Consider the following 19,775-nt stretch of genomic DNA (forward strand, 5'->3'; position numbering starts at 1 on the left):
AATTGGCTGTGGCAGACAATAATGACCACCATGGCTGAGAGTTGGGTGGTCAGACCAGCGTGGGAAGAGCGGTGCAATGAGGATCGCTAAAGATCCAGTACGTTGGATCTTTAGTGATGCAAGACACCGAACTGCATTGTTCTCGCTGATGCCGAGTGCCGCTTTTTCATCCCTCTGCCCCCAGAGCAACATACGCGTCTTCAGCCAGAGGCGGCTGGCATATATGTACAGTGTTGTGGCTGCTCTGTTGTCCGGCAGGGATCGGTATCTAATCCCTTGGGCGACAGAGCTTGGGTACATATCCCCCTGTAGGTACGTAGCTTTATATGCAGAAGATCAGCAGGACAGCCAGGCAATCTTCATTGTTTAAAGAACAAGCGACACCCATGCTAACCTAGAAATAAAAACCACATATACAAGTAGATAAATACTACCTCTACTTACATAACAGATGTATTGTGCTATCCAAGTAATGATTCTTGTGAATTTTACAAAGGAAAAGCAAAAAATCCTATTCTAGGCAGTGGCCATTTTGCCAAGCTAATGCTTACATCATATCCTCCCTGACTCTTGTTTTCCCTCCTCCCTTCTCTTGCTCATTGTGTATTCATTAGCTGCCCTCCTCCCAGAGTCTTTTTTTTTTTTTATTTACACATCCAATCACTGAGTCACCTCAGCCTTGCTTGTAAACACAAGTGATAAGCTAGGCAGGGAAATAAATGGAAGAGGAGGAATATATTATAGATAAAAAGAACTCCCAGCATTCAAAAGAACTCCCAGCATTCAACTTTTTGGCACTGTTTGGCACTAGGGCCAGTGCTCCTATAGTATGTAATAACTCAAAACAATAACAGCAGAAAAAAGTTTTGAATGCAGGATTAGCATCTTTATCACTTAATACACTCAGACAAGTTGCTGTTGAAATTTGATTTTTATGGTGACAATACTGCTTTAAAAAGAAAATAAATAGGGTAGCTTCCATATCCCTCTCACCTCAAGCGTCCTTTAAATCTCCTACAAAAGAGCTTTGAGCTCCTACAAGAGAGTCCTATAATTAATAGGACTAAGGAAAATCCTTCCTGAGGAAAAAAAAAAAAAAAAGGGACCAGTGGGGGAGCCCTGGCAGCACATTCTATGATGCTTCCTGCCGGGGCATCCATTATTCTCCTATTACAGCAGTACTAAGAACTCTTATACGTGGACAAGACTCAAAACATTTATATTGCACTTTTCTCCTGGAGGATTCAAAGCACCAGACCCATTACACTATCCAGCCACTCAGTGAAATTCCTCAGCAGGAAAGTGCGGAAACCACTAGAAACCTCCAGTGGCTAATTCAAAGATCCTTTTGCCAGGGTTCCTAGCAGTGATGCAGTAAGTGAATCTGAACAGCCATCTGTCCGGGCTCCCCATTAGTATTGTGATCTAAATTGGTCTAATCAATCGGACCAGTGGTGCACCCCAGCATAATATTTAGAGGTGCTTTTGCCAGGGCTCCATATATTTTATTGCAGCGGCAGTACGGTGGCTTCAGCAGTGCTGTAGTAGTAGCCTGGAGGGAAGCAATGAGCAAGCAAGATATAAAAAACTAGACAGAAAACTTCAAATAGCAGATAAAATTGCCAGAAGAAAGGCTTATACAGGAGGTCCAGCACCATTACTGTCATTCTCATTTTAACCGTACAAGAAGTTCATTTTTTTTCCTCTCCATCTTTTGCTTCCTCATCACCCACACTGAATGAGAGCAGACCCCTCACCCATTTCACACGTAGCTCTTTCACACGTACGTAAGAGCAAATGGACATTCCACTAGTAATCAGAGATTGCCCTGAAAGGCAGTTAAAACTTCCCGCCGAAATTTGAACAATAGCAAAACTTCCTTTATTAAGAAATCAAGATGTGGTTATCGCAGACAAAAGACAAATATATTTTCCGGTTCCTAAAAATCAACCTAATAGCTAAACCAATTTATAGCCGTCCAGCTGCCAGGGAAACTGAGATATTTATCACTTGCAGACCACACGTGCTAATCTGCCGTTGTTTGGTGTCATTCAATAAAGCATCGCTGGCTGGTTCCAAATCTGGCCACAGATCCTCGGTAAGGCAATCCGGGGAGGAATCGCAAAGACTATTAAAAAATGCTGTACTTTCTGCTTGTGACCTAGGGGCTACCCCTGTGCTGACCAGAGGGTAAACACATCTACTTTCCAGGTAAGCCAGCCCAAAACTCAGATCCTATAAGAGTTGGGGCAGTAACAATCCCTCCCTGTTCTCAAAATTCCACCAACCAGAAACCATCTCAATGCATGCATTCAAGGAGGACCGAACACATGCTTTGTTTCAAAGACTTTTTGATATCAATGCCTGCATTTGAACTGGACTTTATTTCATTCAATATCCCTACAAGGACTGCTAAGCCAAGAAACCTCACCATTATTTCCCTCTTATTTCAAGCCTTGTGTTTATATGTTAATTGGTGTATGTAAATGTGTGTAATGCATTTTTGTTATTAAAACATTTAAAAATCGTTTTACGGTTATGACCTGTTTCTGAACATACCCAATCGTACTTACTCCTCCGAAAACGTTACCTTGTGTTCTATAGTATCTTGTGTTTACAGCCCATATGCTTGAATCGGGCACAGATAGACAGATCTGGCACCAATCCCTGCATACTGTGAAGAGTTAAGTTACCGTGTTCTCAGTGTGTTAAAAGAGTTACAGTCGTGTGCTGACTCACACGTGGTGACAAGCATTTGAATTGTATGTGAGTGGTGAATCCTTTGGAGTCAGAAGGCTCCTCTCTGCTAGTCAGTTCATAGATTGCGAATCTACACATGGGCATCTATGCGCAAAGTGACAGCAAGACCGAGTTTCTGAATCTGAGCGATTGACCCAATCAAGGATCAGCCCTTGCGGTTCTTGACAATTTCCACCTGACTAAGCTTGAGGTGGGTTTGAACCTCTTGTCCGTTATTTGGACAAAAGAAAAAAGGAAGGTCCAAACAAAATAAAGTATCTGAAAACGGTTTCAAAAGGAAGGGCAGAAACACAAAAATGATAACCTGCTAAATGAGGCTACACGCTTTCTCAGGTCAACATAAGTGTCTCTTGATATGGACAAGGGTTTTTTTTAAAAGAGGTATAAGATATCTGTTCTTCTCTTGCAGAGTCCATCAATGTCATAGATCAAGTGGGCTAGTATTGTTCAGGTGGTGGAGCCCCACGCTATCCATCTAAGTAACTAAGCCAGCACCAGTGGCTTGATGCAAAAGGGGTTAAAGAATCTGTAAGGAGGGTGGCCTATTAAAATGTTTAATTAAAAATGGTGTAAAACCCATTCGGAGATGAGATGCATCTTATCGCCTGGGTGACACAGGTGACAAGTTAATGTACATGTCTTAATTTGTGAAATGGAGATAAGGACAAGAAAAAAAAATGTCCAAAAATTGGTTCTTTGCCGTACTGCTGGGTGAGCTTATATTCGCCCAACAGTGCAAAAACAACCGCATCATGCAATTTGGAAAGAACATGAGCTAAACATTCGCCAGCACTTAATGCTGGCCATTTTTGGCATTGTGCCAGGCCCTTTAACAGTAATCTACTAAACTAGTATTTATTAAACATGTGACAACAATAAGAAGCCACACAAACTCACATGAATGGTCCATACATCAGACAATCTGATAGGAGTAGCCAATCTTGATTATCTAATGTCACTCTCACCCATAGTGACTGCCCTATAATTATTTGTACAGGGATAACGGATTGGAAAACATAATTGTGTGTAGAAATAGACAACTGTGTGCATGTAGGATGTGTGCTGTTATGTTACGTAATACTGTATATCTATATTTTGGTTGTGTTAATGGTCAACTGCAGCAAAAAGATTTATGCAACATTTATCCACTGGCAGTAATGCAGGCAGTTAATATCCAAGGACCCAATAAACCTATTCTATATTAAATATATCATTGCCCCTTAAGTGCTTATAATTTACCACCTTCCCAGGGTCATATCAGATCACAAGGACTGCTGACAATTATGTGAATTGGTGATTGCAGTTGCATGCAGCAAGTACAGTAAATCAAGAAGACAAACTGAATTTATTACAAAAAAATTCTTATTGCAGGTGCTGCATAAGACAGCAATCACATAGCTGCCAAGTCTCAGGTCTATTGATTTCTGTAGCCCGAGTTATTCCCAGGACACACCTAACATTTGGTGCTCGGGCCTTTACCTATGCAGCCCCTACTCTATGGAACTCCCTTCCACAATCAGTACGAGAGGCTCCTTCTTTGGACAGCTTTAAAAAAAAGGGCTAAAAACTCACCCCTTTTCCTGAGCCTTTGAGATTGCATAATGCAGGGTCACAGCGCTTTGAGTCCCCAGGGAGAACAGCGCTATAAAAATATTATTGCTATTGTTTCATGCCTGGAACAAGCTTGTGCTCAACAGAGACAACCTGCCTGATCCACACTCACTCAGGGCCCATTCACACTTGAGCGTTTTGCCGGCGATTTCGGCAAAACGCTCAAACGCTAGCGCTTTTCAAAGCGCTAGGGTAATAAAAGTTTATGGGCCCGTTCTCATTTGGGCGATTTGCGCTAATCGCCCAAAAACGCTACTCGCAAATGCGTAGCCTGCACCATTTTCAGGTGATTTCCCGGCGATTGCGTTTTAGTGCTATAGAAGTGCAAAACCCGACCGCTAAAAAAATAAAAAAATAAAAAAAATAGCCAGGTGTGAATGGTGATTTTTTTTTGGCCAAAAAACGCCAGAGCAAAACGCTCGCAAAATCACTAGCGTTTTGCAATCAGCAAGTGTGAATGGGCCCTTAGGGTTAGTGATTGAGAAAGCAAAGGATTAGCACAACAGCCATGCAAGCAGATTTTTCTAAAACAAAGGCAGCAATTGGATTTTCCATATTCTTCAGACTTCACAAATCCATAATTCACACAAAAAGTGACTGAATACGTGGCATTAGAAAAACATTTTTTATTGACCAGTCTTTTGAAGTTAGGCACTTAAGACATGGGGGTGGCACATAGAAGTTGCTTCAAGACATTGAAAAGGCAAAATGAAATTCCTTTATTTAAAACCAAACAGATAAGATTCTGTTTCCCATATCAACTATTCAGATCCTTTCTTCACTTTTTTTTTCATTACTGTAAAGTTGTCATTATTCAACAAATGGTCACAGGAAAATTCCACAGCTCTAGAGGTTTGCAAAGATCCACAATATGTATTATAGGAGTGTATTTTTCCATTCCCAACTACTTGACAGTCACATGATTAAGCCTGAGTAGCCAGTAAAGGTTCAGATTTGAGTTTTGAGTCAGGACACAGACTACATGGTGGCATCCAGGAGCTTAGATGCACAAAAACCAGCTGTATTGCTTTCACAGTGCTCAAAGTCTGTGAGATGACACGCTAACCTAAATCAAATGGAATCGGATTGGTTACTATTGGAAACATATGCAGCACATGTCTTCATTCTCTATAAACCATCACTAGGTACTGTGGGCTTTGGACAAAAAAATAATCTAGTCATACATTCAGATTTATAAAATAAAATAAACAAACAACCCAACAAAACAGAAGGCACAGAGTCATAGTTTTGGCTTATGTAGCAAAAGGTCACTCCTCTTTTCTGGCAGTCAATGTCATGCGTAACCTATAGTTTTTGGTCTTATATGGCAGGGATAGTGGATGGATGTGTTTGCCAAACTGACTGTAATGGTGAAGAGGTAGCTTTAAAAGGAATTAATCAAACACAAAAGCTGCCATTTTGGACTTAAAAAAAAAAAAATGCAAGGTTCAGGATTGTTTTCCTTCATTATGAAGCAAGTGACTGGCATGGAACCAGGATGTATGTATGTATGTATGCATGTATGTAAACACTCACTGGCTGCATGCTTATTGTGGGCCAATGAATCACTAGAAGAGCAAACATACAGGGAAGCATAGAAAGTAGCTAAACAACACAGGCTCATTGGTAGGAGGCGTGGTCAGTGAACTCTATAAAGCCCAATCTACACAGTACGATTCTTTATACGATTCGATTACGATTATATTTACGATCCGATTAAATCCAACATGTCCGATCAGGATTCGATTCAATTCAATTCGATCTGCCATTGCAAAACAATAGCAAATCGAATTGAATCTAATCTAATCCTGATCGGACATGACGGATTTAATTGGATCATAAATAGAATCGTAATCGAATCGTATAAAGAATCGTATCGTGTAGATTGGGCTTAAGCAGCACACAGGAGTGAGTGAGTATCAGGCTGCACTGATCACAGGGGTACACCAGAGACCAAAACAAGAACTTTGCAGGTTTTCCAGCATTTTGATACATGATAATCAGAAACGGTTTTTATAAGGGATGATCAATGAGATGCAAATATTTCCCAGTTCATGCAGGATTATGTAAATGTGTATGCAAATTTATGCAGCTTGAAAATGGGCCAATCAATTTAAACCATGGTGGGACTTGACTGGTTAATTTTCAAGCTGCATACATTTTCATAATCCTGCATGAACCTGGAAATATTTGCATCTCATTTATCACCCATAGTTATGAAATAGTAGTTTACATTCAAGATGATTCCACAGCATTAATGTTGCTGAGTGGCATGGATTAAATAGGAAACCCCAACTAGAAAAGTGACATCTGCCAGTTTAGGCCTGGTTTCCTTGTCGGTGGTGCAGGCAATGCAGGTGGTCGCCACAATGCATGGAACTGCATTGCTCCGTGAGGTTACCTGAGGTGCTTTGGATTCCATTGATGTGTAATGTGCAGAAATGCAGGCAACCGTGCATTGCAATTCCATCATGAATCATAGTGCATGGGTGGAAACATCAGAAAGTGCAGTCTGTGCACTTTCTGATGTCCCTGCAGATCGCATAACCACACAGCTGAAAACGCAGCTAATAATCACGCACATGGAAACGAGGCCTTACAACAATGCCTTCCGCACCTATCAGTCATTTACATATGCAGTACAGACTATGTTCAAAGAATAAGATTAGTATCATCCCACATATGCTGTGTAGTGTTACAGAGCTCTAGAGGTCCCATTTAAGATTGCCCTACTGTAAGGAAGTCTGGCTTGCATAGACACAAGACCCTCTTATTTATTGCAACTCTGAATCCTCCTTGTCCAGCTGCCATCTCTAATGGCAGGACAGGGGGGACTACCATGATGTACACACTAAGTGCTGCAAAGGTACTGGTGACTAGAGAGAATCCTCCATCTTATCACTAGTCTTGCAGCTGTGGGTGGGGGAGTGTATCACAGCAGAGCAATATTAACTTTTCATTGAAAAGCAATCCTTTATAAATTGATTCAAATTTCCTTTCTGAGTGCGGTAATGTACTTGTTTAAGTACGGTGCATGCAGCAGGATGGCATCCAGCACATGCAGCATAGTGCACACCACTAGCTACTGAGATATATATATATTTTGTTCCTAAAATAACCATTAGGCTCCTTGCACACTACAAATCAAATTTGCGATTCCGATTTTCCCTGGAGGCTATCAACGGAAAAACGAAGAAAAAAATGCAGCATGCAGTAAAGATTAAAAAAAACCCCGCAAATTGGAATCGCATGTAGAAACGCGTCAAAATTGCAATCAAAAATCACATGTAGTGTGCAAGAGGCCTAAGGATGAAATCTCCTGTGCCCCTGTCTTGTCTGGAACTCGACTGATGTCAGGTCCCGGGTGAGGTAGCTGTACATGTGCATTACACCTATCTGTGCTCTCAGTCCACCTAATTATAATGAAAAAGTCTTGGATAGAGCACAAGAATGCTTGCCTGGCGCAAGAAGGGGAAAAAAAGCATTGTATAGGTCAGCAATGGACACTTACTGACAGATTTCTCTCATGAATGGTATGATAGTGTTTCTATCAAAGGTACTTAGTGTTTGGTGCAGCCTGTCAGATGCCAAGGGAACGTCAATCATAATACTGCATTTACAAACACTTAAATAGTTCCTACAGACATTCCCATGGACTACTACTTTAAGCCTAATGAAGCCCAGCAAGTTCACTCCTGAATGTTAGTATGACCTGTCCCATTATAGGATTTACACAAGTAGGCTTTTTGCCTGTCTGCAGAGACTAATATTGCTTGCTACAAGTGCGCAATAGCTTTCTGCACCAGCAGGAATGCGTAAAAATGTATGCATGGCGACCGGCCGACTCCCAGTCGGCAAAAACAAAACTAGCTGGCAGCGGGGCACCGGAGGAGCCATGAGCGACTGCGAGGGCACAGGATGGCTGCAGGGGGCTGGTAGATGCCCCAGGTAAGTGAAACTCATGTTTGTTTGTTTTTTTGAGTTAAGGTTCCCTTTAAAGAAACCTTTCCTCGTCATAGCTCCAGTAAATCTTTGACTGAATTTTGGATGGCTTCCATTGGCAACTCTAAGCTTGCATTGTAGGCGTGGACTGTGTCACATACTCTTTTGACTCTTCACAGTGTAGTACTTTTCACTGTGGGAATGGATTGTGCCACATCCTCTGTAGACTCAACACAATGTAGTGCATTGCATTGTAGGCAATGGTTGTGCGACATCCTCAAAAGCAGGGCTGTGGAGTCGGAGTTGGAGCAATTTTGGGCACCCGGAGTCGGAGTCGTGGTTTCAGAAACTGAGGAGTCGGAAGTCGGAGTCGTATGATTTTTGTACAAAATCCACAGCCCTGTTAAGTATTAGACTAAGGAGTCGAGGAGTCGGAGTCTGAGCAACTTTGGCTACCCGGAGTCGGAGTTGGGCACCCGGAGTTGGAGTCGTGGTTTCAGAAACTGAAGAGTCGGAAGATTTTTGTACCGACTCCACAGCCCTGCTCAAAAGACGCTACAAAGTGTAGTGAAATGCACTGTAAACATGGATTGTGTCCCATACTCTGTAGACTCTACACAGTGTAGTGAATTGCACTGTAGGCATGCATTATGCCAGGGCCTCTGTAGACCATACAGTGTAGTATCCATACACTGTAAGCATGGATTGGGCAAGCCCTCTGTAGACTCTATACAGTGTAGCACAGTACACCAAGCATGGGTTGTGCCAAAACCGCCGTAGACTGTTTACACAGTGGACTTTCCTGCTCTGATCAAGGCACCTTGTGATGGTTTTAAAATATCATTTAAGCCATACTTTACCCGCAGCTTAATTCTTCTTCACCTAGTTCTGTGTATAATATATATCCTATAATGTAGCATGACAACTGTAAAAATGCTCATTTTTTAAAATGATGTCTTATGTTGCCTACCAATAAAATCAGCAATTCATCCCTTCCCACCCAAAACTAGGATAGCCTCCACTCTGTGTAACAGTTCTAAAGTCATCATGTCCCAAAATTAATATAAATCAAACAGAGCATACACTGTTATGATGGTTGTCATAGCAATCAGCTTCTTCCCTCATTTTGTACCATGCACAGGAAAGAAAAAAAATGAAAAGTGTGATATGATAGGTTTTTAGCAGAGATCTAGAGCCTTTATGTCCAGTCAAAGCCTGACAGCATGTTTCCATATAACCTCCATAGGCACAAAAGTAATAAGGTCACTTGAAAATAATTCTTTTTGACAGTCTGTTTAAAAAAAAAAATGTACCCCCTTCTTTGTTATCTGTATCAAAGCACAAAAATGACCAGTAACAATTGGATTGTAAAAACATCAACCACCAAATACTGCAATAATAAATAGCACCTGTTTAACTTGAAACCGAGTGGACACAAAAACATCTTCTATAGAAATCACATACATTTTTTTTGCAGGGCAAAAATACAGAGGAAAAAAACTTGCAAGGAAACCTTGACTTTGATTACACAGTCCAAGACACAACACGTCCAAATTAAATACTGGTACTAGTGGGTGGGGCCTATTTCAATGATAACGTTTGTTTAGTTATTGCAGTTTGCTGTTCAGAGAATACTCCAAACAGTACTTTGTAAAAAAAAAAAAAAAAAAAAAAAAAAAAAAAATGAAATTAGCTTGGCCCCTCGAGAAAAAGATGTGTGGAAGTGGGTCCCTGATTCACAGAATCTATCCAGGCAGCAGTCTGCAGGCCAAAGTCCGTTCTACTGTTATTTCTACTGTTATAGCTCTGTCTTTGTTTTTACAGAGTCCAGGGGTGGCCCGAGTACTCCTTCTTTGGAGGCATCTGAGTCTGTAGCAGTGGGGGGTTCTGGTGGCTTGACAGAGTCTTCTGGAGACTGAGGGGAAGTGCTTTGCCCGCCGTTATCACTGCTTGGAAATATGTCCAGGTCTTCCGTATTGAAAAGCATCTTTATCAAGTCATCAGCTTGAACCCTTTCCTGCAAAGACCAGAGGGAGTGAAGCACATATATAAAAATACAAGATTTTCAGTACATGAATTCATGTTATATACAGTGGCTGTGATTAAATGTCAAGTGTCCTCATGACTAGGGATGATTAATGAGGTGCAAATGTTCCCAACTTGAAGAAAATTTTGTTGCAATTGCTATGCAGTATTTTTCGAACTATAGAAACACCTAGGTTTAGAGGAAAAAAAAAAAAAAATCAGAGGAAAAAAAATCCTCAACTTGGTGCGTCTATTGAGCAGAGGCGTGTTGTGGACCTTCCCACCCCCCCACCCCCATTGGGCATGATTCACAAAGCTTTTTCACTTGTTTTCACCTTATCTATGTTACATTTTAAGCTCCCAAAGAGCAAAAATATAATATAATTAAAGTAAGAAATGTAATATTGAAATGGAGTTAATCCGGAACAACTTCCTTGGAGTAATTATTTTGCTTGTAAACGTGCTGAAAGGTTATTTTTATCAATTAAGTGATAAGTCATGCATGAGATGTTTTGTGAATAGAGCCCATTCTGTCTCTAAGCTTCTCTATCTAAGCTATACAACACTAACCCCTTCTGCCCCTACCAGTTATACTGCAGTACAGTATGCTAACCCCTGCTGTAGCAACACTACATTCTACACTACACTAGCCCCGGCTGCCCCACCAGCTAAGCTACACTGCACGAACCCCTGTTGCCCCACAAGCTAAGCTACACTACCACTTCAGTGTATGCTCTAACCTGATCCAGCTCCCGCACTTCTCTTCCCCTCGCTCCAGTTCTGCCATTGTACACTCGCTCCTCCTCTCCTCCACGGCTGCCTGCCTGCCGCAATAGACGCTCTGGTCCTCGTACTTCCTGGTGGGTTCCATACTTCCTGATTAGTGGATCGCTGTTACTGCACACGTGCACCGATGGGGTCACGCAGTAAGTATGGAGCCCACCAGGAAGTACGAGGACTGGAGCATGTATAGTGGAAGGCCGAAGCAGTATAGAGCAGACTTCAATCAGACATCTATCTGCTCAGTTTTCTGCTAGTACAGTTTGCACCTTCGCAAAAATAATTTACTAGAAACTATCACAGTGAAATGACAACCTGCACATTCTTTCCCAAACCAGCACCTAGCTTAGATAGTAAGGGGCTGGATCATCCTATAGGTGGCAAGATAAAATGCTTTGATCTAACATTGTATGTAGAAATATTATACATTCTACATTGTATGTAGAAATAGCTGAACTCTCTTCATACACAGGGCTACTCACCCTCTCATTATGTCGGGGGTCCAGAGTAAACCATAATGCCACAGCACATCTCTGGCCTTTGGTGACCGCTTTTACTCCATGGGGATTTTCTGATCCAGAGGAAAAGCCCACCATCCGTCCACACTGAGGTCTCACTTCAGCCTAAGGAACACCACAACACAGTCATGTCATACACATAATATTTATGAATAGGTTCTTCTAAGCCAAACCGGACAACAGCTGCTGTGGCTCTGAGAAAAGTCACATGATCAGTTATACAACCACTGGAAACACAAGAGTAAAAAAAGGTGTGGATCTTTACCTCAGTAATGAATATCTGGCTAGTCATTTTCACAAATGACATGGTTTATTTATCCACAAATATCTGTACACTGGCTGCTGATACTAAGAGGTAAATATGTAGTATGGCAAAAGTGTACTCAGCAGTGCATACGTCTCTGTGCCTTATGAAATGTATGGTCTGCTCCCTCTAGTCCCTGTAATAGCCACAGAAAAAAAAAAAAAGTGCGACTTTCTCAGAAAGTCAAACTTAAAAAATGAAAGACAGTCTTCTGTGGCTAGCCCCTCCGGGTCCCAGCCTCCTACACAACCCTAGCCCGCCTCCTTGTCACTCACTGTGCTAGTTGCAGTTCTTCCACCGGTTTCCTTTGCATGTTTATTACTGCGTTCTGCTTGTGCATAAATAAACATTCAGGAAAAAAAGAGGAGCTGATCCGGAGGTTTTGTCTACAGTCAGCTCCATATTAAAGATGGAAGAGCTGTTTTTCAATGGGAACCGCAGCGGAACGGGACCAGAGAAAGAAGAAAATAAGTGACAGAAAGGAGGTGGTTAGGAACCTATTTATATATTTTTTGGCACGGTTTGTGTCTAAGTCAGGTGTCCTTTAAGCCTTTGTACCTTACAGACATTTGCTAATGCTAGGTAAACCAAACTGAAATAGCTTTGACAGGTCCCACCATTCTATTCTATAAGGTACAAGTATGACCCCTCTAATTGCAGAAATCCTCCAGACTCCATTCAGTGCCCAAAGCTCCAAAAACTGATAAAAAAAAATTGAATAACTATTACGGCAGCATTAATAAGTCAACCACATATTGCTTAAGTCAAAAAGTGCTACCAGTAATCCAATTTCATCCATCCCAACAATCTATGGCTACATTGCACTAAATAAGTACTTGACAAACAATGAAAGTTATAGAAAAAGATGATGTTGCCCCTTTAAGAGTACTTACAGTGACTGTTTTGGCATCTAGCTCAGTGAAGTAGAAATTTCCACCTTCAAAGTCTCCATTTAAGTACAGAATGGCACTAAAAGAAGAAATCCACCATATTAGGCAATATTAGGTACACAAGTGGGTTTTTCATTCATTATGGCAGCCTTATAAGGCAAATAATAAAAATAACCTATTGCGCCAGGAGCATTAGTAAAACAACAAGCTGCTACCCTAGTTTGGCGATTCCTCACACCACAAATAGATTTATTTCAGTAAAATGGATCTAGAGTGCGCTAATGGACTAATAGAGCCATATAAATTCTCAACAACAAAGTTAATTTAATTGCAAATAAACATCACAGTATTAATAAGCAAATAAACTCAATAATAAAATAGCAGAATCCTGCTCCACTCAAACACACACACCCTTGCTGCAGCACAACCTGGGGCTAATGACACAAACTGCTAAGAATATGCAAAATCCCCCCTGCTGTTACTGCAATGGCCGTGGATCACAGGCGCTCAGCCCATAAGCACCAGTTAAAAGTGTTGCTAGTAGAGAGTAAAGACAGTCTCCATAAATGTTACATTCATATAAATAAAATCAGGTTTTCCTCCAATCAGTAGTATATGAATGTAACGTTTATGGAGACACTTTTAACTGGTGCTTATGGGCTGAGCACCTGTGATCCACGGCCATTGCAGTAACAGCAGGGGGATTTTGCATACTCCTAGCAGTTTGTGACATTAGCCCCAGGTTGTGCTGCAGCAAGGTTGCATGTTTGAGTGAAGCAGGATCCCGCTAATTTATTAGTTTTTATTTGCCTATTAATACTGTGTTGTTTATTTGCAATTAAATTAACTTTGTTGTTGAGAATTAATATGGCTCCATTAGTCCATTAGCGCACGCTAGATCCATTTTACTGCAGCCTTATAAGGCTCTATGTAGGACTTCCAAGAGTGGAGCCACAATTTGGGGTACGCTTATTCTACAGACTATACAAGTCAGACCAACAAGGAGGATTCTAGTTGGCTGCAGTTTGTTACTGCACTCCACAAATTATAGTTTGAAAGCTTGCTAAAACCTCTCTGTTCTGGTCATGTAAGTGCTCAGTTAATTATCATACTTGCCACTTTGGTCACCCGATATGATCATTCCTGATCATTTTGTGGAGCTTAGCCAAGTGTGAGAAGAGACCCTCAACATGCAGTTAGGAATTGAGCTTACTAGAAAATCATGCCACCATTATTATTACCTTTCGCAGTTTCCCTACTGTGAAACATGGAGAAGGTTATTATATTTTGCAGTTTGTTTGGCACCTATGACACAGATGTCTACAATATACAGAAAAAAAAAGTTGGCACTTTTGTCCATACCATTTTCCTACCTATGCCCTGCTCAACAGATACCAAATTGCTAGTGAAGTATAGATGCTGTACATTTACGTATACTGTGCAGCTTAATAAATATTCATGACTTCACAAAAAATTTAAATGGACTGTAAAAAAATATTTGATTGAACAAGAGCTAGACTGAAATATGGATGAGATCCTAAAATACAATTTCTGCAGCTCAAGAAGGCCTATTTCCTGTGAAACACATGCAAGTCTCATCAAGCTGTCATTGGTTCAGGCAGAAGATAAGCCTTGGGTAAAGTTCCTGACAGGGCGGCATGTGCAGATTCCAGCGTACTCAATACTAGACCGTTATTAACATAGCAGCTAGAACATCAGGCATGTAGCTGCTTGTGTATAAACCTAATGGCTAGAAAAAACACCACATGGAATAAACGTAATCTACACTCTGTTCACAAAGCAAACATAAAAAGGACCATAAAACTATCAATCTCCAGAGGCCTAAAAGATAAGAGGGTACAAGATAAGTGATTTTTTTTTTTCATAAGCTTTGTGCTCACATTGCCTCCTGTAAATGATAAAGAAACAAGTCTTCTTTTCAGGTGTAATATCAAATGTTTAAGGTCCTGGTAGGCTAGGCTTAATATAAAACCTTACCGTAAAAAGCAGCTAAAGTCAAATAGCTCAGCATGTAACAAAGTTAACAGAAGTAACAATGTTTAAAGGGAAGGTCTGAGCAAATTACACAAAAAAACAAAAACAAAAAAACGAGATCTACTTACACGGGGCTTCCCTCCAGCCCCTGGCAGCCGTCCTGTGCCCTTGCCACAGCTTCGCTTTCAACCAGTGGCCCAAGGTCCACTCCGGTGCAGATGCCAACCTCACCAGGTCGGCATCTCCTGCGTGTGAGCGAGAGCCACTCTCTGTTGCACTCACGTGGTCTGGAATGTACTGCTCAGGTGCAGTTCTACGCTTAAGCAGAACACTCCAGACCACGTGAGCCCGGCCGAGAGCGGCTCTTGCACAGACGCAGTAGATGCCGACCAGGCGAGGTCGGCACCTGCACCGGAGGGTGAAAGCAGAGCTGCAGCGGGGGCACAGGATGGGTGCCAGGGGCTGGAGGAAGCCCAGATAAGTAGAATTTTTTTTTTTAATGTGCAGCTTGCATCTGTCATGTTAAGTCTTTCATTTTGAGATGGGCCTAAATGACTAGTAATTCTATAAGCGAGTGGATTTTAAAAACAAGCCCTAGAATGACCTCCAGTGCACTGGGTAGCACACTCGGCCGCTCATGTATGCGCCCACAATTTACGCAGCTTTTGTTTTCAAAGTAAAAGCAATCATTTTTTTTTCCAGTTGATCATGTCACTCAGTCCCTGGACATAAAACCAGTAAGGCTGGGTAGGTTTGCGTTAGTGTAAATTTATGTTGCGAAAATCATTGTTCTTCCTTTTATAGTTCTGGAGATATTAAAGTTTTTATAAAGGTCAAAAGTTCAGTGCCCACCCCCCTACAACAGTGTGAAGCGGTGGATGGGAGAAGTTTTGAGCTTTACAAAAATGTTAATATCTCAAAAACTATAAAAGACACTGAGTTACTTACCGGTAACGTCTTTTCCAGGAGTCGGAAGGACAGCAACCCAGATGAGAGATTACCCTTCCACCTACTATTGGACAGGAAGAGGTTAATCCATGGAACCAGGCAGGGTATATATATATATCTGCCCCTACCAGACATACCTCAGAAATAACAAAGATATCATAAATACTGCTTCAACAAACTTTATTTACAAATACAAATAACCCACTTAGGGCGGGTAGTAAGGGTGCTGTCCTTCCGACTCCTGGAAAAGACGTTACCGGTAAGTAACTCAGTGTCTTTCCCAGGGTCGTCTCCAGGACAGCAACCCAGATGAGAATCAAAGATTACATAGCATTAGGGTGGGACCACAGCATGAAGAACTCTCCTTCCAAAGGTCAAGTCCCTCCTAGAATCTAAATCCAGCTTATAATGTTTTACAAAAGTATTCCTATTAGACCAAGTAGCTGCCCTGCAAATTTGATCAATCGATACTCCAGCCTTCTCCGCCCAAGAGGCGGAAATGGATCGAGTCGAGTGAGCTCTAACAATACTCGGTATTTCCTTGCCCTGAGATTGGTAAGCTAGAACGATAGCCTGTCTAATCCATCTTGCGATGGTAGCCTTAGAGGCCTGACCACCTCTATTGATACCTGAAAAAAGAACAAACAATGCCTGAGATTTCCTTCAAGGTTTTGTAACCTCCAAGTACTTGATAACACAACGTCTAACATCAAGACAGTGCAACCGTCTCTCTTTATCATTAGATGGCTCATTACAAAATGATGGTAGATATATCTCCTGAGACCTGTGGAAACGAGAACACACTTTAGGCAAGAAAGCTGCATCAAGCTTAAGAGTCACTCTATCCTCTGAAATGATACAGTAAGGTTCAGCAATGGATAAGGCCTGTATCTCCCCCACACGTCTTGCAGAGGAAATGGCCAACAAGAAGGCAGTCTTTAAAGTCAATAATTTTTCTGAAATCTCCTCTAATGGTTCAAAAGGTTCATCCATGAGTGCTTGCAGAACCAGATTTAAGTCCCAAGGTGGAACCTGACTTCTAATCACTGGCCTAATTCTGTTCACTGCTCTAAAGAAGCGAATGAAAAACTCATCTTCTGACAGTTTTCTCTGCAAAAAAACACTGAGAGCCGCAGTTTGTACTTTCAGAGTACTTGCACTCAGTCCTTTTTTCAGGCCAGACTGCAGAAACTCCAAAGCAGAGTAGGATTCCTCTCTGTTCCTACTATTCTCCATACACCAATTGTTATAAACACGCCAAGCCTTGAGATATATCTTTCTCGTAACCATTTTCCTGCTCAGTAACAAAGTCTCTGTCAGGTCTTTAGAAAATCCCTTACCTCTCAGGAGTTCGCTCTCAGCATCCAGGCTGATAGATGCAACATCTTTACCTGAGGGTGGCAGACTGGACCTTGCGTCAGCAAGTCCTGGCGATCTGGCAGCAGTATTGGCTCCGCTACAGCTAGCTTCCTCAGCAGTGAAAACCACGATCTCTTTGGCCAAAAAGGAACGATCATTATTGCCACCGAACCATCCCGGTTGATCTTGTTGAGAGTCCTGGAAATCAGATTGAAAGGAGGGAACACATATAGAAGAGGGAAGTTCCATCTGAGTGAGAAAGCGTCCACTGCCCAGGGCTTGTCGCTCGGGCACAGGGAACAAAACATCTGACACTTGGCATTCTGCTTGCTTGCAAAAAGATCTATGGTCGGCATTCCCCAGTCGGACACTATTTCTAGAAAGACTTCCTGATTCAGGGACCAACTGTCCTGATTCAGTTCTGACCTGCTGAGAAAGTCTGCTACTTGATTCAACATACCCCTGAGATGTACTGCTTTTAACGAAGCTAAATTCTTTTCCGCCCATAAGAGGATCCTCTCTGCTCTCATCATGATGGTCCTGCTCCTTGTTCCCCCTTGATGATTTAGGTAAGCTACAACTGTGCTGTTGTCTGACCTGATGGTTACATGCTGAAATCTTATCTGATCCTGAAAATGCAACAAAGCTTGTCTCACTGCCTCCAGCTCCCTGATGTTGGAGTGTGCTAGCCTCAAGGAACTGTCCCAGGTCCCCTGGATTGGTGAACTGTCCATATGAGCACCCCACCCCCAACTGCTGGCGTCTGTAGTGATGATCCTCTGGGTTGGAAAGTCCCACAGGCAACCCACTGTGAGCTGACTTGGTTCCGACCACCACTGAAGCAAGGTTTTTATGTAATAGGGGATGAACACCTTTTTGTCCAGATTTCTGACTCCCCTGTTCCAAACCTGCAAAATCCACAGTTGGAGCTGTCTGGAATGCAGTTGGCCCCACTGGACAGCCGGGAATGAGGATGTCATAAGTCCTAGTAAGGACATAGCGCCCCTTATGGAGATGGTAGAAACTTCCTCTTCGTGATGACGGACCGCAAACCTCAGGTACGCCTGTGAGTCCAGATGGATCGGTAGATGTAAGTAAGCGTCTTGGAGGTCCAGAGACATCATAAATGCATCCTTTTGTAGTAGGCTCAGCACTGAGCGGATGTTGTCCATCTTGAACTTCCCGTATTTGATGGATTTGTTGAGAAGCTTCAGGTTGAGAATAAGCCTGTAATCGCCTCCTTGTTTTTGTACTAGAAAGATTGGCAAGTAGAATCCTCTCCCTTCTTGGCATCGAGGAACTTGCCTTATGACTCTTTTCTCCAACAGATCTGACACAGCCACCTGTAGAGCTGAGGACATTGCTTGAGATAGGGGAAGTGATGTCAGAAAGAATCTGGTTGGGGGGACTTCTGTAAATTCTAGCCTGTAACCTTCCAAAATGATCTTCAGCAACCATTCGTTCTGGAATAGGGACTCCCAGTTCTCGAAGAAGTGTGCCAGTCTTCCCCCTACTGGTATCCTGGCGTCATTGCTTCTTTGGTTGATTAGAGGGATTATGCATGAAGGGGGTGGAGGGCTTCCCTTTCTGATCCTTTTGTGGTCTCCACTGCCTCCTATTGGACCTGTAGTTTGGATCTTGACCTCCTGATGAGCGAAAGGACCGTTTAAACCTAAACACTTTCTTTCTTTCCGGGAAGTTCTTCTTGTTGTCTGCTGTTCTATCCAATGTCTCATCTAGCTTGGTGCCAAACAACAAAGCGCCTTCACAAGGTACTCCACACAACTTCACCTTAGATGATGTATCTCCATTCCATGTTCTGACCCATATTCCTCTCCGTGCAGAGTTTGCTAAGGCTGCTGTTCTTGCTGTTAACCGAACTGAGTCATCTGCAGCGTCACAGAGATAATTTACAGCATGAAATATATTAGGCAAAGATTTCAAGATAACTTCTCTGGAAGAACCTCCTGCAATATGCATTTCTAACTGCGACAACCAAACTTTAAGTGACCTAGAAAAAGCTGTGGCTGCAATGCCCGGTAAGAAATTAAGGGTGGCCGACTCCCACGCTCTCCTTAGAAGATTATCAACCTTCTTATCCAGTGGATCTTTCAATACACCAAAGTCCTCAAACTGCAAAGCTGATCTTCGAGAAACTCTAGACAGGGCAGGATCTACTTTTGGGACCGGGCCCCAATACTTCTGGTCTTCTGGTCTAAAGGGATATCTTCTACCCATAGATCTGGGCCAGAAGGCTCTTTTCTCTGGAAATTCCCATTCTTTTTTAATCATTTCTTTTAGGGAGTTATGAACAGGAATGAAACTTTTCTTGCCTTCTGCTAAACTTTGGTACATCTTATCCAATGTGGACAGATTACGCTCCTCCTTCTTAATGTCCATAGTCGCATACATAGCACATAACAAACTATCCATATTCTCAGTGGCGAAGGCAAATCTTTGCACTTTAATCCCCACCATAGGTCTTTCCTCCTCCTCATCAGAATCAGACATTTCCTCTAAGGAAGAGATCTCCCCCTCTGAAAGTTCTATCTCAGAGTTCTCAGCATGATGCCTCCTTCTAACTGGCTGTAGCATCTGTAGTGGCTGAGCAGATACCCTCGGGGACACTGTGACTGGCGTGGA

At 42.2% G+C, this 19,775-nt stretch overlaps 1 protein-coding gene across 2 annotated transcripts in view; it reads right to left on the reverse strand.

Moving 5' to 3' along the window:
- Positions 1-6,218: 6,218 nt before the first annotated feature.
- Positions 6,219-19,775, reverse strand: part of P3H1 (prolyl 3-hydroxylase 1) — a 55,563-nt gene continuing 42,006 nt past the window's right edge. For both annotated transcript variants that reach the window (XM_068240559.1, XM_068240558.1), the window contains 3 exons: positions 12,834-12,909; positions 11,601-11,741; positions 6,219-10,330 (listed from right to left, as the gene is read on the reverse strand). In XM_068240559.1, the coding sequence (XP_068096660.1) occupies positions 10,112-10,330; positions 11,601-11,741; positions 12,834-12,909 (436 nt within the window). In that variant the 3' untranslated portion in view covers positions 6,219-10,111. The remainder of the gene's footprint in view (positions 10,331-11,600; positions 11,742-12,833; positions 12,910-19,775) is intronic.

This window comes from Hyperolius riggenbachi, chromosome 6 (genome assembly GCF_040937935.1).
Source record: "Hyperolius riggenbachi isolate aHypRig1 chromosome 6, aHypRig1.pri, whole genome shotgun sequence".
Taxonomy (NCBI): domain Eukaryota; kingdom Metazoa; phylum Chordata; class Amphibia; order Anura; family Hyperoliidae; genus Hyperolius; species Hyperolius riggenbachi.